A 22,939-nucleotide genomic window follows, 5' to 3' on the forward strand; every position below is an offset into this window, starting at 1 on the left:
CAAATTCCAAGGTGGCCATTTCATAAACTCAACAACTTTATTACATTTCCTGCAACACGGACAAATTTACGCAACACCTTGTTTATACAGTTGTAATGGGGAATATGTTTATTTTTATGTTTGGTGTTTATTGGATGACAAATAAGCGCAAGTTTTCGCTATCTGAACTGATGGTGATGATGCAGTCTTTGATAGAAGCGCTACACTTCAACGGCTTCAAGAAGTAAGAGCAGTTTATCAAACGTTAACCCCTCATTGTTTAAGATAAGGGTTAGCCCTGTTATCCGAGACACAGTCACAATTAGTTCGGAAAACAGGTACACTTTTTATCTGTGCAAAAAAAAACAAAATTAGTAAAATTTATGTGTTATATACTTTCGATTCTGTTTTGTTTTTCTTTTATGGCAAATAAAGCATTCTTTCTACATTTCAAATACCACTTAACATATTAGGTATCTGAAAACTTAAAAACACGGTTGTGTATAAGTAAACTTCGTTACTTTAGTTTTATGTTTAGGAATGTAATTATCACTATCTCTCTTTTAAAAAAACTAAACTTAACCCAATAAAATCCATTTGACGTCCGACAAGCGCAGTGGGGTGCAATCCTGCTTTCTGAGTCCAAAGCTGTGTTCGATACCCACAAATGTTTGTGTGATGAACATGAGTGTTTTTCGGTGTTTATGTGCATACTATAACCATTTATCCATAAAAATATTTATCAGTCATCCTAGTGCCCATAACAAAAGCAACGCTTACTTTGAAGCTGGTGATCCGTGTATTGTCACACAGCCCGAACTGATCAGATTCCGGCGCGATTACTAGAAGACCACACTTCTGCATTACTAACAGATTTTCAAAATATCGTACTGTCACAAACTCCTCCAAGTTATGAAACAGTTTCTCGCGCGACAAACTAATTAAGACGATTCCATGAAAAGCGTACGGCATCGTAAGCCAGATGCCATAAGACTAAAAATACACTTCCTTTTCCGCGCTCGCTTGTAGCTATGAAATGTAACACAAACTGGGCTCTTCATAACAGGCTATCGGTTGTAACCCTAACCTACCAGGGTAACTAGACCCGTTTTACTTTCTACAAGTTATAAACGTAAGGAGAATTTGATGGGCCGGGCACGAAGATAAGGAGCATAAAAGCTCCGCTTTGGGTGGTCACGTTAAAAGATTGGAGATACTAAAATCGGGTGCCGTGACCATCTGGGTCGTATCATACCGTCTAAATATAGAAGAGGACCTAGCATTTTATGATACACTTACGTAACATTGACTTAAATATTCATAACTTTATGCTCCGTGTCTAAATTGGATGGTGTAGTATTTTTTCTTTTTTAGCGTTCTGTAACCTTAGTACAAGATTTGCGCACTCACAATCGAGGAGTCATTTTCGCAAATCCTACTCTGTATGGTCAAAGTATAATGAACGTAATTAAGCTCGTTTTACAATTCCAAATCCTGTACGTATTATTTTTGTTTTACAAACGTTCTTTCGAAAGCCGGAGCTAAAGAATTGTAGTCAAATCTGAGCTTTAACTTAATACGAATAAGATTTATTTTACTACGATGTTTAAAGTATTTCCATACTTGAAAAAGATTCCTCTATTGCGAGCGAGCAAATTTGTACTAATACTGTAGTCTGCAGATAACTTTTATAGTTTCCTTACGTCCATATGTCCATTCGTGCGTCCGTTTGCGGCTTAGCCCCAAGGCTCTTGTTATCTATTAGAAAGCTGTAATCTGACATGAATATACAAAGTAATCGGAATGGGTAATGGCCGAGTAACAAGAAGTCCTCACGACTTGGGCTACACTCTCGGGGAACCGAGTTCGAATCCCCGAACGCATCTCTAAGTAGTTAAAGTAGTATAATACCCTCCCCTTTAAAAATATTGCAGGCGTAATATTTCTGGATTTAAGGATCCGTTAGCAAAAGAGCCGATTTCCGATAATTACAATGCCAGACTATCCGTTAGCCATACAAAAATTTTGTGTCTATGGTTTACCAAGTTTTAACCACAATTCGAAAAAAATAATAATCTATTTATTAGAAAAAAACAAATCAACTCGACAAATCCGATACATCAATATGTAGATAGTCTAAAAGAAAAGTCAAAAACCTTGGTTAAATCAAAATCCCACAATCAACTCAACCGGGTATTATTTCGGTTATCACCGTCTCATACGGACATACTCGCGATTATTACATGCCCGGCTACGTGAATCAAATAAATTATAAAATAATTACTTTCTCATATAATCTCAGATATCTCAAATAATTACTTTTCAGAATAAAACTTAAACTTTACTTTTTAAAAATAAAACTTATTTCCTATCTAAGAAATAAAGAAATTAATTACCAAACTAAATAACCAAGTAGAAGTTTCAGTTGTCACATCTAGTTGTGGATGAATCCATGTAGTGCAGTGACACAGCCGCGGCTCGCGTCAGCAGTTGACCGTCGATATGATTTTGATGCGATGGTACTTCAAAACTACCCACTTACAATTTATTTATTGTACGCTCGAAGATGCAATTTTATATAATTACCCTCTTTTTGTAAATTAGCATGTAAGTTCCATTTAAGTGGAAATTCTTTTATGGAACAATAAATATCTTAAACCAGATCTTTCTCTAGTCCCTTATCGCGCTCGCTTATACAAGCACAGCAAGCAAGCACACCCTGCTTCGAGTGTTACGATCAACATACCACACTAGTATCATAATGTACTAGTATGGTCTTCTTTTCATAATGAACGCAAAGTATCTTTTATTTGCGTCGTTACGGAGTGCCACCAGGCCTTATTTGCGTAATTTTCGCCAGCGTTTTCCATTTAAATCCAAACAATTTGCGTTTAGAACAAGCAGCTTTATGATGATTCAGACTGCCATTTGTAGTGCTTTATTTTATGGATTGAAATAACTTGTGTTGTTTGAATTTAAGGCTGTTTATTTATATGCTAGTAGGTAAGCTTTACTAAGAGGATTTTTTTTATCACCACTACTAGGAGGTAGGACTTGAAATTGAAATTGAGGTCTTAGACCTCCACATACTCGTATGTAAAAAAATATATAAAAAATATTAACCTGTGTTGAAATTTTATATATATATATATATATATATATACCTGATGTAGATTTTGTTTTGGTGGGACACTTCGGCCGTGGCTAATTACCACTAGATAGATAGATAGATAAATTCTTTATTGCACACAATTAAGGGATAAAGATAATATAAATTGAAAACATAAATATAAGAAGAATAAAAATGCGCAAAGGCGGTCTTATCCTTAATGAAACCCTTAATGAAAGAAGAAAAGGAGTATGGAAACGCTACCACTAGATTTATCGTTCCGGTACGATGTCGCATAGAAACCGATTAGGGGATAAAGGTGTTATGCAATTAAGGGCTACATTGTAGAGAAAAAAAAATAAAAAAAGCAAAACCTGTTCCTGTAACTACTCTTTGAAATTTGATTTTTTTCAAACCCCCACTTATAATATCACATACATAGCTCACAACTGTGCCGATGGCGTCGGCAAAAAAAGAAATGGCCATCGTCAATGCTACATCATTAAGCATCGTCATCATCATTCATCACATCACTACAGAATATGGGTCCCCTCCCACAAAAGGAAGGGGTTAAGGTCCACCAAGCTGGCCCATTGCAGATTGGTGGACTCCACACACCTTTGAAAACATTATGTAGATCTCTCAGTCACGCAGGTTTCCTCGCGATGTTTTCCTTCACCGTAAAAGCAAGTGATATTTTAATACTCAAAACACACATAACTTCGAAAAGTTAGAGGTGCTGGGATTCGAACTTGGGCCCCCGAAAGCCGAACTCGTACCCAATGTGCTATCACCGTTTTATCATTATCAGCCCATAACCGACCCATAAAAGGGCGCGAGTTTCCCCTCAGAATAAGAAGGGTTTAGGGCCCTACACTGGCCAAATGCGGATCGGTAGACATCACACGCAACAACGTTATGGAAAACTCTTTGGTTCAAGTTTCCTCACGATATTTTCCTTTACCTTTAAAGCAAATTATATTTAATAGCATTAATAAAGAACGCACGTAACTCCGAAAATCTTAAATTTCATGCTGGGGATTGAACTCTGACCCGAAAGGGAGACCACAGAGCTTTCACCCCTTTTCTTTGTATTTAACCTGATGATGATAAATTGGGGAAAGATTTGAAGGCTTTCACGCTATTATACGCAATCTTATATAACAAATGGGAAAATGATCAGTACGTATTTTTGTTTATAATGGCAATAAATCACATCGGCCTCCCCGTTGACTCGGTTTCAATTTCCCATTCTGTTTATCGTGTGTTTTGATAAATAGCCGGCAGCAACCAATGTTTGGTTAAACTGTTTCCACGACCGCCTTTCTTTCACGCTAAATAAATTTACAATCTGACATATTTGCCTTTACATTGCTTTTGTATTGGTAACATTTGGTTTGAAGACATCGACAAAGAGGTTTTTAGAATAGTGCGTAGGAACGGATGGAATTATAAAATGGGGGAGATAGATATGACTTTCTAAACACATGTAGCTGTCGCTTGTTGCTTATAAATAGCAAGAACTTAATCAGTTTCGTAGCGTCAATTTCTGAACCACTTTCATAAATCATTCCAGAAATATGAACACATCATTCAGAGGTTTTAGGTTAAAGCAATAGTCATTAAACAAGCTCTCTGAAAAGCAGTAAAAAGGTCAGTGGAAACTAGCTAATTCTAGTAAAACAGTACTTGACATTCTAGGGTTGTCGGTTTGCGAAAAATTTTATATTTACCGTGTTTTTCACTCGCTAACTCCTTGGGATTGATGGAAGTAAAAAGATTAAAGAAACTCTCCGGTACTCTTGCCTGCAAATATCTTAATATTCAATTATATTCTTATTATTATAATTAAATAAATAAATATACTACGACAATACACACATCGCCATCTAGCCCTAATTTAAGCGTAGCTTGTGTTATGTGTACTAAGATGACTGATGAATATTTTTTACAAATAATATACATAAATACTTAGAATATACATATAAACACTGAACCAGACACTGAAAAACATTCATGCTAATCACACAAACATTTTCCAGTAGAGGGAATCGAACCCACGGCCTTGGGCCCCCAACGAGGTGGACATATGACATCAGGCGAGTCGCATTGTGGAACTCCCTACAACATGTCCAGCAGTGGACGTCAATTGGTTGAAATGATGATGATGATGTTGCAACTTTGTGTAAATAGTTGTAATCGTTTTACTGTCTACTGCTTGTCCTCCATTATAATTCTTTTAAATAGGTGTTATATATTTTTCATATTTTGGGATTGAAAATAAAAGAGTTGTTACAAAACTATATACTAGTATGTTGCAAAAATTACGCTTATTTAAATATTCAATTGGCAAACAGTTCTTGATTTGAAAACGGATCCCTTAAAAATCAATTCGATTCGTTTCGATCGGTCAATCCGTCGGTTCGTCAGCCTGTTTTTAAACACTGATTATAAATTTGTATGATCTACATGGAGCTATTAAAAATTATTAATACGTTTTGGTTCGTTTGGAATCCTGTAACTTTATTATTTTCGTTTCGTGCAACTTTATTATTTTTTTTTAATTTAAAATATTATTCTTTATTATATTATTTTTTTCTCGTAACACTCTTGCCAGAGTGGTCGTGGTCATCACGGTGGGACATTGTTTGTGGCAGTTGTTCCTCGCCTCACAATCATTCGCCACTTCTCCCTGTTATATATACTCTGACTCTTTTATAAAGACAATCCAGCAGTGAGATATAAGAAACAGTATAAATAACGCATTACATCTGACCTATATTTTAAAGGTAAAGTCATCTCAACTGTAAGTTAGTTTCGAATGCAGAGAGACAAAAAAAGGTATTACCTAATTAAACGTGTAAAAAAAAAAGTGCCGACCCTAACATCATCGGTAAATTACCCACATGAAAGGTGAACCATTGAACGCGAAGACCGTGGAGGAGTCATTAATTTGCACCGGCCTCTTCATTAGCCTAATTGCGAGCGCACAAAGGGGGAAATGGCTGAATTTTATAGCCTTTCCATCTTTTGTTGCCTAAACATCGGAATAGTGGTCCGTTTGTTCCGCCCAAACGTTTCCCACTCGAAAATTGAAACAAGGAAGCCTCACGGAAACACACTCGTTTTGCAAACATGTTTGCGAGCGTTTATTTTTAATCCCCGACGCAAAAACGACGGGGTGTTATATGTTTGACGTGTCTGTGTTTTATTTTTTTTTTGTTTGAAAGTTAAATAAGTTGGGAGTTATCTTAGCTGTGTTTGATAAAAATCGGTCCAAGATGGCAATCGCGACAAAATGGCTGATTACATCTTTTTTCACTATTGGATAGAAGCAGGCGTTACTTTGCGGAAATCCATTATATATTATGAAAATTAAGCTTGATTTGCTATAGTCCTCGAAAAGCAGGCGGAGAAAAATATAACATATATTTTACCTCTGATACACATAATTTTTTCGTTTATTATAACAGAGAAATAAATGTAATATTTGTTTTCTTTATTATTTTTAAATATTTTTACTAGTTATAGCTAAAATTTGATGGGTCTGCCTATATTATTCTATGACCCTTGACTGCGCTGCAGTGCAGATCACTTTTTAAGACATAGTTTATATTTGTGCAAAATTTGATCCAGATCTATTAGTTTTTTTATTATTTGTTTAGATAGCTGCGTGCTTCATTTATTGAGTTACCAGCTAATTGTATTGGTTAACGAGGCGTTAGTCTTATTAAGTAGGTATTTAGGTTTCACTGTAAATATAATTTTTATACCAAGACGTTATTAAATTGTCATTGGTTCTGGCTATTATAACATTGTAACCTTTCATTCTTAAGGTTTAGGGTTATAAGGTTTATTTTCACATATTAAACTAAGATTTGTAAAAATCAGCCTTAAACCCGCCAATCTGCAGCATTAAGAATATCAGCTGTATATCTTTATCTCTTTAAGGGAGGAGGCCCATGCACAGAAGTGCGACATTAATAGGCCAAGGAAAAAGAAAGAATTTTGTCGCGTTTTTTAGCGAACAAAGTATTCTTGTGGAACTTGAATATATTTCCGCCACGAAAGTGACAGCATATTACATTTATGCACCAATTTACATTTACGAGTACATCCAACTTTTTTACCTAAACAAACAGCTTTTAAAGTACATTTTAACCGCTTTATAAAAGTAAAAAAAATAATTAAATAAACATAATTTAAACTCATAAACTACAAAGGCCGGTTCTATGCATTCTTCCAAACTGATTTTAGCTAATACAAAAATAGTAATTCCGAATTTATGTTAAGTGTTTTTTAATCTGTGACAAGTGATTAACGATCCACATTAAGCTTTTTATCATTTATATAAGACATCGTTAAAATGTTCGTTGTATAAATCGATGGCTCTGAGAGTTTTTCAAATGCAAATACTACGTGTTAATCTTTTGATCCGACTGTTTAAACAACTTTCAAAATTGATTACAAGCTTTCTTTTATCAATTAAGAATTCAAATAAAATTACTGAGTCTAAGCTTTGCTACAAGGTTTTCCCTGTAATAAATTTCTTACGCATCATGAAAAGCATTCAGAATAATAAATAACCTATACTTTTAATATATAATATCTGTTTGTTTATTTGTCTTTTTGAATGAAAAAAGCACCAGGATGACATCCTGGGGATTTATAAATATTTATAAATATTATTTGTTTGTTACATAAGCATCGCTTGATAGCTCAGACAATCTTGATTAATATGCCAGTAATGTGTTATATTCAAGATTAACACATTACTGGCCAACTAAGGGGAAAGGGGAAAGGTAGGAGTACCACAATAAGAAGGGTTTAAGCCGGAGCCACGCTGCCCCATTGCGGATTGGTGTACTCCAAACGCCTTTGAGAACATTACGAGGAACTCTCACGCATACAGGTTTCCTCACCGTCAAAGAGGGTGATTTGTTAATTACTCAAAATGCACATAACTTCGAGGTGCTTGCTGGGATTCAAACACGGGCCTTTTAAGTGAAGCCGAAGTCCTGACCACTACGCTACTACCACTTTCGATGATATCTTACACTAGTATAAATATTTCCAACTGAAAAAGTAACTTTTTTTAATTTTCTATGATCTGGTTTGTGGCATCGGTCGCGGCTCTACCGACATTAACATGCCGGTTAGAGATTAAAAGGTCAAGTAACGTGTAGGAGTACCCTAGTAAGGGTACGAGGTTGATAAAACTTCCATACCCCAAGTCAGCCCGCTACCATTTAAGACTGCATCATAATTTAACATCAGGTGAAATTTCAGTAAAAAGCTGACGTGTTCTGGAAAAAAAAAACATTAAATTGAGCCGCAGACATAATAAATCCACGGACTCCCCCACATTTCCTTTTTATTCTTCGAGCGAGATGTTCAGATTCGCTTGTAAATTCAATCACCAACTTTTTCCAATACAAACACGTAGTACCAAAAGGGATGTGCAATGCAATTCTCATTACAGGAGGTGGGCTCCATAAATGATTTGTTGTGATTTCGCCGAGTGAGCGCAGCGGGAGATCGCAAACTGCACCCATATACACATAGGATTATAACCTTAATCCTTAATAGCTGTAGGACTAGATTGCCGTGAACGGAAATTGGAGAATTTAATTCAGAATGGCCTCCTACCACGTTATGGCTAAGCGACAAGGGTTCGTAGATTTCGATTGGATTCTGTATCTCAAATCTCTGTACTGGACTCGGATATACGGCTGGCACTGACAAATGTTTACACAGTGTACGAATTTCAACATAACCCTCAAATGCTCAGCGGGGTACAATCCAATGGTCGTTTTGTATCGCACTTGACTTTTATTGTCAGTAATTTTCGCATTAAATCAGAATAATGTTGCACTCGTTTAACATTTCATTGTTAATTTGTTGCAAACGAGTGGGTTTCCAATCTTAAATTGATATTGTAAGAAGGAAAATGTTGTTTGCTTTGTTCTTTTGTAATATATATATATATATATACTTAAAAAAAAAGAACACCCGGCTTAGACTAAGACGCGTTTGGAACTCTCGTAGCCTTTTGTTTTGTTTAACTTGATTTTTTTTTTTTTCTGAATTTGCAATAAAGAATTTTCTCTCTATCTATCTTTACTAGAAGCCACATATGCAATTACAGTTATAATACCAACGGTAAACCAGGCGAGCAAAAAACGCACTAACGTGTTGTGTAACCGCGTGCGCGATACTAGATAATTCTTCATGGCAAAATACAACAATTTACTAAAAATTCGTCTAAAAAATGTTTGCGAAGTCACATCCATTAAAAATTATTTAAATATTATTGTGTCAAAAATAATTTAAATAACTGAAACTATACTACAGTCACTTTTTATTTAGCTAAATAGGTTTTAGCTGCAGTTATTTATATCCCAGAAAAACATACGGTTTAATCAGTCAAACTATAAAATTTATACGTCAATATTTCCAAGTTATTGTCTAATATGCGCAATAAAACTTAGTACTTACATACTGGAGGGTTAATCAGATACGCTTAAACAGGTATCACGCAAATTAATTCAAGGGACTAAACCGTTTCAGTTATTGTACGTAGTTATTGTATACGTCCCACACAAGTACCTATTACAACAAGTTGGCTTGCTATTTAAGCAGTTTTAAAACGTCAATTATATCTTCAAATTCAATTTAATTTATTTGCTTAAAATATGACAACATATTTTACATTGTATATTAATTTATTATAAATCGTAATTGCAAATATATTAAAAATAATAAAAAATATAAGAATGTTATATGTAAACTATAATAGAATTATTTGGTATATTTGTTGTTTGTCAAAATCATATATGAAAAAAACATGTAATAATTTCGCAGTCTCTATACAGATACCACTAATTCATGTCTATTTCTAGCTATCCATTACTGGTTTATACAGTAGCTTTAATATTTATATTAGCTATAAGAAGACATATACACATAGACAGACTCATAGAAAACGGTCATAATATAATTTAAAATTATAGGTCGTAAAGGGCCGCACGTGTATTTCCAGTACCAAGTCACTGGAGGGTTAATCGGATAAGCGTAAACACGTATCACGCAAATTAATTCCGGCTACGTCACGGTTTTACGATATTTAAGTTAACGACCCGCTCAAGTAGCGGATGTGTGATTTATTGGGATAAAGATCGTATAAAACTTGTAGGCAGAACTTGATGGGAGATTTATGGTATCGATTAAAAACAGACTCGAATCAGAAATGATGGAGTGATCGAAGTGGCTATAATATTTCATGTCATTTTATTGCAGTGAAACTGTGATAGCCTAGTGGTAGTGTAGTAGCCTTAGGACTTCGACATCCCTTTAGGAGTGATCGTATTCGATCGCCGGCACACAGTTGAGAAAACCAGCATGCCTGAACAATCTCTATAACGTTTTCAAAGGCGTGTGAAGTCTGCCAACCAGCATTTGGCCAGTGTGGGGGACTAAACCTAAACTCTTCTCCTTGTGACAGGAAAGTCAAACATCTACCCTCAAACCTTTTATTTCTTAAAAATATTAGTCTCACAAAATCTTATAAAACACAATCACAAAGACTTATGTTTAAATAAAAATAAAAACAGCCTTTTATTACTCCATGGTTGAAGAGTACTGAAAAACAAACAAATATAACGTAATAAACACGATCATATTTTATTCGATATATTTTTTTTTCTTATTGAATTTTGTGATTAAGGACCTCTCGTGGGTAACTCAGCTCTGTTTTGTGTTTCTTAAAGCCAATTTTCACCAGCTACACTAAAAATTAGTCTTTTAAAGAAATAAAAGTACTTAAAGTAGCTGCGCAATATATTTATAGTCATTTAATATTTTTTTAACAAAACATTTTATTTAATAAAATAATGTGGATATAAATAATAGACTTACTAGAAACGTACATAAACTGTTGACATCAGCATATCGTCCTAGAAACGTGTATAAAACCATTGTGGGGATGTACCTGAGTATATACTTTTATAATATGATATTGAAGGAAATATTTACCGTTACATAAGTTTAAAGAATATTTATAGTCTTATTCCAAATATAAAAACACATTGATTACGCGATGTTACTATACTATTGTTGAATTTCTTAGTGACAAGGTTGCCTAGAAGCAAGCCGCTCCACTTTAATCTCACACTAGATAGACACCAACTGCTGAGTTTCTTGCCAGTTTCTTCTCGATAGAATCACTACAAACCGACATACGGTTTCAAAAGCCAACTTGAATAAATTTAGTTTTTTTTTAAATTATTGCCTACTCTTAATTGAAAAAATGTGGTAGATAGCGTTAGCAATGAAAATAAATACCTACATTGTGAGATTTTTGAATTTTACCTACTTTTAATTGAAAAAAATGTGGCTTTTTCAATGGAATGTCCGAGATTTTCAATTCCCCAGTTGAGGAGAAAATTAAAATCCGCTCACATAATGTATTAAAACTGCAATCTCTGACTGGATGCAGGTCAAACGTGTCCTGTGCGACAATGCAGGCTATCTGTACCGGGTTCAGATTAATGTAAGTGCTTAGACTTGTAGCGCCTTAATAAATAAATGCGCGCAGTTCAAACGTGATGTTTGTTGGCTCACTATAAATCTGGAAAACTATAATGTTACCAGAAGTTATCGAAAGTAACAATAGTAAATATAACGCCTAAGTTCGAGCAAGCTTTGCAGCGAGATTTCCATTGGCCTTTGGTAAAATATATTATAGTTTTCAAATTAATTGTAATTATGAATTATTGAAATGAATGAATGTGTTTTGAGTATTTCTTGTATAAAAATAAACGTATAAACTTGGCATTAGGGAATAAAACTATTACAACATAAAACTACTACTACCAACTACTACATAAATTGTTAAGTAAGTATCTCAAAGTCATAATTTATGAAACTTAACGATAATCACTGTAACATCCAGAAAGGAGTAAAATTATTTAAAATAATAAAGATAACTATAGTAGAAGCGGTAATAGCCTAGTGATTAGGTTAAGTTAAGTTTATTTATTTATTATTTATTTATTTATGTACACTATTGCGACGCCGTCTAGACAATGTCGGCATTCACTATGAGATAAAAGGCGTTGAAGAACTGTCTCTTCTTCATACTGTGGTAAAAGTATGAATTCAAACAAGCTTCTTCCTTTTAATAACCAGTCACTTATCACACCGATCTTTATCTCGATCGAACGGGATGACTTCATCGTAAGTCGCGATTGGTTTAAAAGATAATTTTTCGGTGTAACGACCACGGACGTTCAATCTATAAATTCTGTCCCTGTAATTGATCGTAATGGTATCATATATCGCCTCGAGCCACTTTAAATTCGAGTCAGAGTTAAAGAAAATAATAAAAGTGGTGACTTATGAAGGCATATTCTTATCGATCAGTAGGTTCCTACCTATTCTTGGTTGGTCATTTATATACTGTGTTATAAGGACATTAGAGAAACATTATTTCCAAACTATCCACTCCATCACAATTGCTCTGCAAATACTCTTTTAAATTGTTTTGTGAGATATACAAATGATGAAGGAAACGAAAAATTCTTGAGGATAAAAATAAAAATATAATCTGTTTAGAATTTAAGAGTTCAGAATTTTAGAAATAATAGAGGCAAGAGAGGCAGGCGAGAGAAACGTTGAATAAAAATGTTATTTAATAGACAAATTAACTCTGGTAGTAGGTATTATAATATATATAAAAAAAATACTTTTAATGTACCTACTGGTGTTATGTGATGGTTGTATATATGACCCTTTTATGTTTTTGCAGATAACAGGTAAAATAACAAATTGCGATGGTTAACTATCGCAGATTTAAGTTAATAATGTTTAAAAACCAAACAAGATGAATACTGCATTTAAAGAATTTAAACAAGCGGGGACAGACTAGTTGTTAGGACTTTAAGGTTAACGAGTTCGACTCCCAGCTGGCATCTAGCTAGCTAGCTCTAACTTATCAGTTACCTGCGTTATAATTAAATATCACATGCCTTAACGGTGAAGGAAAACATCGAGAGGAAACCTGCGTGCCTTAGAGTTCTTTATATTGTCATCATGCGTGTGAACTCCACCAATCCACATCAATGCATCCTTGGCCCGTGTCGTGGGCTACCTACGGCCTAACCAGTGGCGTGCACTTCATACATGCACAAAAGCACTGCATACCCAAATTTTTTGAATATAACTCGTATTGGAGGGGATTTTTCCCAATTTATGCCATCTACCTGCTTTTTGCATACTCTGCGAAAAAAAAACTCTGGTCGAAAACCCTATCCACTGGACCTAACCCTTCTCATTCTGATCAGAGACTCCGCCCCTATAGGAGGCTATAAAAACTTAATAATGATGAACGTAAGAAATAAATCGATTCGCTTTGAAAACGATAACAAGGTTTCCTACGACCTTCCAAAGCCAGTAGACCAGACCATTAAAGGACTTCCTCAAACAAAATGGTTAACCAAAACCGTCCCTTTCACATCACCAAATTACACAAAAAGAAGACTCGTTAAAATGCGCCGCGAGGCCACTCGTAAAGTATGGGACGCGCTGACATAAATAATATTAAGGCCCGTTGCCAGAAACTCGATGCCTATTTCATTTGTAAGCAATAAAAACACGGGTTATGCTTTCATTTAGAAAAGTTACATCTATAACGATAATGTACCTTAAATTGTAGGCGCAACGAATGGTTTCGTTGCGGCGGACCCTTTCGTTATTTTGGTCAAGCATATTTCACGTTTTATGGCCCAACTCGTAAAGCGTTAAAAGCTTATCATACAGGTGTACGTTGGTTTTATAGATTCGCTTCGTTCGAGAGCTGGTGAACGACTTATTAAGAGTTTTATAGCTGTCTGATCAAGCAACACAAAATAACTGTTGATGAAACAGCAAAAAAGGTATCAAATATAATTTAAGAACCAAAAGTTATTCTTATTGGTTCCTCAAGTACTCAACTTATTCCTAGTTCGAATTATTTCAACTTGTCGACCCTGATTATATATAATAGATGCACCAATACAAAATAACTGTAGATTTAACACTAAACAAATTAATAGTTCAAAAAAACTAAAAAACAAGCTTGGAAAGAAATTAGTTTAGTTTATTTACAAAAGCGTGTATTTAGTTTTTCTGTAACTATTATTTTTATTACAGCTAAATTAATCGGTAACCCTTTCACAATAAAATTTGTGTCCCAATATTAGACAAATTTTAGACTAAATTTTACTCAAGATCTTTTATGTGGTTTATATACACACTTTCGCATTTATAATAATATTCCACATATCAAATACAATATCTTATAAAATCTAACTGTGAGGCGGCTTTCGCCAGTAATACTCTGAGACAGCCGGATTTTGCTCATGTACCTACTCAGTAAGTTACAGAGGTTAATAAAATTTATCTCAAAACAAACTGTAACTAATTTATAAAAAAAACGAATTATATCACTATCATAAAGAAGAGTCCTTCCGCTAAGTTTGTCTATATGTTTATCTGGGATACTACTGTACGGATTTTGAAACCTCTTTCACCAAAAGATATTTTATAAGGTTTACTACCTTTACGGATGGCAGGCAATTTTTCTGTCCAGAATTTTTGATTACACATTGCCTACACACAAAGCAAAAAAATAATAACAGCTTAAGCTAATGAATGTTATAATACCAAATTAATGGTTATATAAAGTTAAATTCCTTTCCAAAAAACTTTTCCCCTTTTCACCATCGATGGAATTTTTAAAAAACTGTGTAACACATTTTTTTTAACCAAATGCCAAAATACGTACGTAGTTACTTTACTTATAAATAAATTAGAAAATAAAAAAAGCCTTTTAAACTGAATGACTTTCATATAAACATTCATTCCCTATTTCTAGAACATACGAGTAGATGGTAGTAGATCAATTCAGTAAGACTTTGGGTTCTACAGAGCTTTAATAGCAAAAGCCGCCTAAATTGTTCACCGGCTCTTGTACTATTCGCTTTATAGATTCGTTTCATTTTAATCCCTTGTAGGTAAAACAAGTTTTCCTTTGCTTGAGTGACGCGGTAACATTTCGTTGTAATAAAAGTTTGCGAGTTTCGCGAGTGAAGGAAGTTTGTAATTTATACTGCTTTTGTTGACGTTCGGGAAACATTCGGAACATTTTGTGGGAACTAGGTTTAGTTTGTTCGCTCAAATAGTTGGCGCGATCTAAAAGCGGCCGCTGTCTCATACCTCATGCAATTTATCGGCTATATCAAAGTCTCGGCAAGTTCTTCATATGCGGAGATGACTAATCTATAAATGCTTCAGTGTGTTTTAGATTTTTTGTTTGTCCTTTCTTTACACCTTAACTAAGCAACCAAACAACTAGTTTTTATAACATAGAGTTAGTTGAAAGGACGGATAGTATTATAGCATACTTTTTATTTCAGGAAAACAATCGGTTCTAACGTTATTTGTTAAAAAACCGTAATAAACTTGGAAAAAGAACGCGGGCAACAATTAGTACTAATATGTTGATGTTCCGTAGTTTAATTGTTCTAAAGATGAAATACAAAATGATTAAATAATAAACCGCATATAATAGTTTCACATAGTTTCCAAGATAAGCGGTGATAGCGCAGTGGGTAGGAGCTCAACTTCACTTCTTACTTTTCTAAGTTATGTGCGTTTTAAGTAATTAAACCGGGTTGACTACGGCCTTCACCTCTTCTCACTGTAGGGGAGATCCGCGCCCTGTTGTGTTCTGGTAATAAGTTGAAATGATGAGTTACCAAAATAGTCTTTGATTGGACTGCAAACTAATTGAGCGTATGCACTATAAATACAATACAAGAAATCTTGTTCTCGCATGGCGCTAGCTTTCTTCTTTGTTCTGAGGATATTTTCTTATAACAAACTAAAGCACGCGCAAAACAAATTAACAGAGGAAAAGCGTAAACGTTGGAACGCTTAGTTAAAGCAATGTTAAAATTATATCATAACATTTACTTACTCTAAACTTTGCACTTAGGGAAACAAAACTTTCGTTCGTGTTAAAAAACGTTTTTTTTACATTTTGTAGGCTCGTGCGTTGTGCCAAGTAGTACAAACTTACTCTGTAGTTTAACTAAATATCGTCAAATAAGACAATTATATAATATGTCAATAAGACACTAAATCGCTAAATGCCTGATCGTCGGTCCAGTGGTTAGCATATTCAGCGACGTATCACGAGGAACTGGGTTCAATTCCCGTGTTGGGCCAAGACTTTTTTGATAAAAATTCGTAGCAACCTAAAGTTATGAAATTTAACCAGACTACAAAGGAATTTAATTATATATAAATTTATAACATAAAAGCCGAAAAAAATTACACAGATGTGACAAGTTTTATGCCCTGATTAAAATAAAAAGAGCAATGGCAACCGTAGTGGTATTGATCATACCAAGGCTTTCGAAAACTGTGAATTATTGTTAATTCCACTAAACATGAATATCGTTTCAGTTTAGTGGAATATGTGGCCACCGACTACGCCTATTTGCTAAATAAAGCAAATATACCTTTCATAAATCAGTGCCAATTGTTACCACGTTACAACACCAACGTCGTTTCGATTTAGTGGAATATGTGGCCACCTACGCTTACCTGTTATATATAAAACTTTTCTTATAAAGTCAGTGTTTAATACGATTTGAATCATTTTTAGCTGTGATAGCGCAGCAGGTAGGCTCGACTTTACTTTAGGGGGGCCGATTTCGAATCCTAGAACGCACCTCTAACTTTTTAAAGTTATGTCCTTGCTTCGACGGTGAAGGATAATATCGCGAGGAAACCTGCATGCCTGAGGTATGTGGAGTCTACCAACCCCCACTGGGCCAGCGTGGTGGACTACGGCCTTAACCCCTTCTTATTTTGGGAGCCCGTGCCCTGTAGTGGGCCGGTAATGTGTCGATATGATGATGAATCGTATTTCTAACATAATGTTGTTTGTCAACAGTTGCCGCACACAGCGATATACCTTTGTACATCGGGATAGCAGTGGCGGTGATCGTTTTTCTGGCGGGTGCTGCCGTGGTATACAAGTTGCTGCAGAGGAAGACCCGGGACCACTCGCTTTACACTATGACCAGGACAGGTGAGAACAAAATATTAAATACCATTCGTTTTGAAACACTACTAAAAAAGTATATGAGTGCGAATCGGTTCATAAATCTATCAGTGTGTGTGCATTTCAGTCCATGTTTTTGTGTGTGTGCTATATTTAAAAACATGTAATATGCATGTTGTTAGTGCTCTTAATAAATAAATAAACTTAATTGCAGATCTAAAACCGCGATATCCTTATACAAGGGACACTGTACCAAAAGGACTGAACCGCTGACTCTGGCCATGTTATAATTATTATTCTTTATTGCACACACACAAATAAAATACAAAAAGAAAGACAACAGATAAAAAAAAAACTGAACTAGTTTAGGTGTGCAAAGACGGTCTTATCGCGAAAGCGATCTCTCAGACAACCTTTGGCGAAAGTAGCTGTAATAAGGAACGGGTTGGTGGTTAATTTCCATTATGACGCTGCGTAGTAACCGATTAGGGATATGGATTTAAGCTGCCATAACCCTCCCTTTGGGAGCCATAAACATACTAATTACTAATGGCAGCCTTCCTTTTTGCTTTTAATCATACAGTGGACTGTTATATGCTGTAGATAAATACCCTAAGTTTACCTCAACATCGTAGACTGCCTTGCCACTTATCACCAGTAGGGTTACCATTTTCTCGTGCTATTGTCTTTCATGTCGCGCATGTTAGTTCTGAAGGTGAGATTACAGTCAAGGGATAACTTATCTTAAAAACGAAAAAATAGTTATAAGGCTTAACTTACGACTTCCCTACGACGTAAATAGGATAGAAATTCTTATAATTTTTACGTTATCATCGAATCATAACTATCACAAGTGTGATAGTGAAACACCTTTCGAATATCAGAGCGTGATAAAACATTGAATAACGACAAAAAAAAAATCAAATCAACCGATTGACGTTTACTGCTGTACAAAATCTTTTGTAGGGCGTTCAAAACTCCACGATTCTGGGTCGCTTGCATCCAACGGCTCCCAGCGACTCATTTGATGTCGTCTGTCCAACTGGTTAGGGGTCGACCAACGCTGCGCTTACCGGTGTGAGGTCGCCACTCCAACCACTTGAAACCCCAACGTCCATTGGGTCCCCCAATTAGTCTTTTAATCGAAATAAAATTCTGTAAGAAAAGCGAGCAACTTTTAGTAATTAGTATGATTTGGTTTTTGTGAAGATTTTCAACCGGAGATGTACCCGACGGTGGAGAAGCAATCTCTGTCACTCGCGCCTGACCTGATGCAGCACCGGCCTCCACGATACGAGCATCCGCAACCCGATCCAAGAACTGAGCATCACTATGATGTCCCCCATCTGACTAATAGGTAACATTCATTTTGCTAATAATATCAACCTTCGTTTCATCATCTTCACTTTCATCGATTGACCTCGACCTTGTTCCAAAATCCACGGTCCTGGGCCGCTTTTTTCTTGCGGATCCCAGCGACTCATTTGACGTCATCCGTCGTCTTCACGTTGGGGGCTGACCAATACTGCGTTTACCGGTGCGCCATTCCAGAACTTGGGACCCCTTTCATCGAATGTTTTAAATTACTTAAAATTGTTGATGACTAGAATTCATCTAAACACCGAATAATGACCGTCTTAAAATTTTTCATTGTTGATATTAGTCTCTAAACCACTAAAACACTATTGCCGCAAGATGAAAACTAAAGTATTGGCATAAATAATTGTATTTAACAATGCACATTATAAAATACAATAATTATATTTAACCTGTTCAAAAATAATAAAGGTTGTTAAACGTTAAAAAAATACAACAACTGTAAACGCGAAATTGTAGTTGCAGGCGATCATGGAGCAAATTTTTAATACAATAATTTGCCCCGTAGTTACGCATCACCGGTGGACCATCAAGTGACTCCTTGCGCCTCGAGCAAGGGACAAAGCGACGAATATGACAGCAAACCGTACACGGAGTCAGAACACTCCGCGTCTAGCTGTTTCACATCTTGTAAGTTATCATTAAATTAACTACTCTTAGATTATGGACATAAGAAATAATTATCTAGCTAGGTTGGTTGTAGGCTTCTAATACAAAAGTTTGCCCTTCCGAGCAGCCAGAAAGACAGACAATATGCAACTTCACCCTAGAAAACTCTAAGATATTACCCCAAACTTTTTTTGCCCTACATTCAAAGATATCTCTGTGATATGATACCTCAAATGAGGTTTTGACTACTGGTATAGTGCTTATAGCTTTGAAAATTTTAAATTCCTTAACATTCACGTACAGTCAAAATTAAAACACTAACACTTAAAACCTTTAAGAGATCACTATCGTTAACTCCCATTGACATCGTATGGATTCCCAATTATTGTTTACGTTGCCTTTATATGGACCCCTTTGAGTCTTAAAGTCGATCGGTCAATACTATAATATTTCTACTGTCTTAATAACTCATTCTCTTACATTCACGTCATTTCCGTCAAACGAATATCTAACTAAGACCCTTGTTCCAGCGGGATCAATGTATGACGCAGCGAATGAATCAGTAACACTTCAACTAGCGGAACTCGTCTCGAACTCACCCATTTCTCAATCCTTATCAGTATCCGGTTCTGGAGCAAGACTCGCTTTACCAGCTGCCAATGTTGCCTTGTCGATACCAGAAGGAGCTCTTAGTAGGGGACGCAGAGAACAGATCTATGTTGCTGTTGTGAAAGACGATAGATATAGATCGAGATTTGGAAAAGGTAAAATTTGTTATTTTTTTTAAATAGTTATTGATAATAGATAGATTAACGCCCGTAGGTAATTATCAATCTAATCTAAAATGTGAATAATGAAGAACAGAAAGGGTAGAAACACTAAATCCAATCTGATATTTGAAGTTTTTAGACTAGATTGATTTTATTAATTTCGGGTGATTGTTCGTTTGTTCGTTCGTCATTCAAAACTTGATATTTTAACGTGTGTATTACACGTTAAAATATTAATGTTCTTATATTTTTTGATGCATTGCATTTAATTATTTGGTCGCAATCTATGTAGATTATTGTTCACCGATATTTTTAAATAACACTTTCAGTGAACTCTCTAATTCTGTCATAAAGCTCATTTCAATGTGCTCGATAAAGTTTATTTTCTTTATATTTTTAATAGATCGCAAAAGTAATTAATAAAATTATTTTTAATGTCATGTAATAAAAAAATCTATTAGTTTTATCGATCATAAATAATCTTTCATAAATAGTTTGCAATATTTTGTAGCTTAGTTTTTATTACCATTGAAGCTAAATTAACGTCTCAATAAACGTTACTCTAAAATGTTGCTACAAGCTATGTGCTTATTACAGTAGATTCAGATAAAATCTTTAAAACAGTATTGTAAAGAAACCTAGATTCAAACTATAAATACAAACTATTAAAACTCCTATGTAATTATACCGTGAAATCGTAACGGGTAATTTATGCAAAGTAATATCAAGCGAGCCTACGGCGGACTTCGGTAACATCGTTGAACATTTTGTTGAAACAGTTTTTTGCCCGCAGGTATCACGCAACTCAGTCCGGTAGTTAAGTGTGGGCCTCCTCGTCTCCAGCTCAATAAGTCGGTTGTCCTTCAAATACCTCACTGCGCCAGTCTCAAACACGGTTTCTGGAATCTCGCCCTTTACGCCATAGACCACAATAACGCAAAAACTGACTTACAGCCCCAATGGAAGAAAATAGTAAATCTTGGCCAAGAGACCATCAACACACCAGTTTTCACACAGTTGGATACCGACAAAATATTCCTTGTAACAGACATGCTCTCCACTTTTGTACTAGCCGGTGAAAGTTTTAATGGAAAGGCGGTAAAGACTCTACAATTAGCAGTGTACGCACCCGCCTCATTAAACGAATCCTGCACGGAATACAGCATGCGGTTATACGTTTTCGAGGATACTCCGTGCGCACCGTACTATTGTCAAGAACAGGAGAAGAAGTTAGGCGGTGTTTTACTTGAGCGCCCCAAAACTTTGCTATTCCAAGATGGGGGATCGAATTTATGTTTGAACTTAGAGCATTTAAGTCCCGGCTGGAAAGCTAAACCTGGGATCGGTTACCAAGAAATCCCCTTCAACCACGTTTGGGGGTCGAATTACAACGCTTTACACTGCAGCTTTGTTCTCGAAAGGACATACGACTGTGATAGCATCGACTTCAGTATCTCAGCGTGTCAGAGAACAAATCCATCGTACAAGCAGACATTCCGAATATCGCTGGACGATTTGCGGAGCCGATCGCCTCGAGGTCGATCACCCCGCGAATCGCAGCGTAGTTTTAACATAACAGAGAATTTATTGGAAGCGCGGATGTGTAGGAGCGAGGACGGGAGCGATGGAAGTGCTAAAAGGAACGTGACCGTTAACGAAACCGGAGTGAACGAGTGCGCCGAGAGCCCATTTAAATTAAGTGTTAGGGTGAAGAGGCAGCTATGCGCCATATTGGATCCGCCGAATGCTCGCGGTAACGACTGGCGCGCTCTGGCTGCGAGGTTAGGAGTGGATCGTTATACAACGTGGTTCGCCACAAAGAGCTCGCCGACCGAAGCTATCTTGGAGTTGTGGGAATGCAGGGAGCGCGGCCCCGGCGCTATAGCGGCTCTAGCCGCAGCACTACGCCAAATGGACAGGCACGATGCGGCTGAATTACTGCAGGGAAGACCCTCCTGGTTATGAATTCCTAATCAGGACGAGTCGGGCAATCTACATAATACGTGAGTGTTGAAACGCTGAAAATAATACAGTGCATTTCTAAGTGTCCGTTTACATAGACCGGCATGGAGGGCAGACCAAGTTCGCATTTAAAACCTAGTTTTAGTGCCACGGTATAAACTTAACATTTAACGTAAATTTTTGTGCAACAAAAAAAAAATTTTTGCATTAAAACTTAGTGTTTAATACGTTTATTTTGATCTGCTTTTCAAAGCGGTGTGTTTTCATAAGAATAACTTTAAAACTTAAACTCTCGTGTTCAAGGACGTTCATCATCACCTACGGTAAAGCGTTTGTTTAACAAAAAGTTATTCAGGGCTGGCATTGTTTCGTACTCACGCCCACGCACTTAACACGATGCGATGTTAAATAAGTGACAGCCCTGGAGACATCCGTAGGGCTACAGTGGTGGGCTGGGAGGGGAAGTAAGTGTTCGTGACGCGGCGTTAGTTGCACGCACAAAGAAGATTCCATTGTACTTAGTTATTCTTATGGTAATACGACGATACTAAACGTTTGTTGATAATATGTGTAGTTTAAATGTTGTTTAGAGCAAAACAAATAATTAGTTTCGTAGGCCGTCGGCCTAATTTGTAAAATCGTGGGTATGTAGTTTATTTTGTATAGAGCCTATATAATATATCTATGCTGTAGATACGCGGGGGAATAAATTATATTGTAGTAGCAATAATAGTGCCTAACGTCTTATAAAGATCGACACCAACGATTTATGGTTGGTATACACGGTTGGTTAATTTGTTATTTTTTATAAGTGTTTGAGTGTTCACTGTGTAACTAGAAACTATAATTATTATATAGCTTGGTTCTTGTTTTTTTTTAGCTTATGTATACTTTTGATTTGTTTATTAATATTGTAGCACTGTTATGCAATAACCTTCTAGGTTACCTAAATCTGAAGTTTTTTATTTGATTAGTATTTTTATGATTAGTTAAATTAAAATATGAACCTTTGACAGAGAC

At 35.8% G+C, this 22,939-nt stretch overlaps 1 protein-coding gene across 1 annotated transcript in view; it reads left to right on the forward strand.

Annotated features, from left to right (window-relative positions):
- LOC120625935 (netrin receptor UNC5B-like) overlaps positions 1–22,739 on the forward strand; it is a 120,929-nt gene extending 98,190 nt beyond the window's left edge. Inside the window, exons 8-12 of the mRNA XM_039893207.1 lie at positions 17,091–17,228; positions 18,411–18,558; positions 19,087–19,208; positions 19,718–19,951; positions 20,751–22,739. Coding sequence (XP_039749141.1) covers positions 17,091–17,228; positions 18,411–18,558; positions 19,087–19,208; positions 19,718–19,951; positions 20,751–21,922 — 1,814 coding nt within the window. The 3' untranslated portion in view covers positions 21,923–22,739. The remainder of the gene's footprint in view (positions 1–17,090; positions 17,229–18,410; positions 18,559–19,086; positions 19,209–19,717; positions 19,952–20,750) is intronic.
- Positions 22,740–22,939: the final 200 nt, after the last annotated feature.

Source organism: Pararge aegeria, chromosome 8, assembly GCF_905163445.1.
Source record: "Pararge aegeria chromosome 8, ilParAegt1.1, whole genome shotgun sequence".
In the NCBI taxonomy this organism is placed as follows: Eukaryota; Metazoa; Arthropoda; class Insecta; order Lepidoptera; family Nymphalidae; genus Pararge; species Pararge aegeria.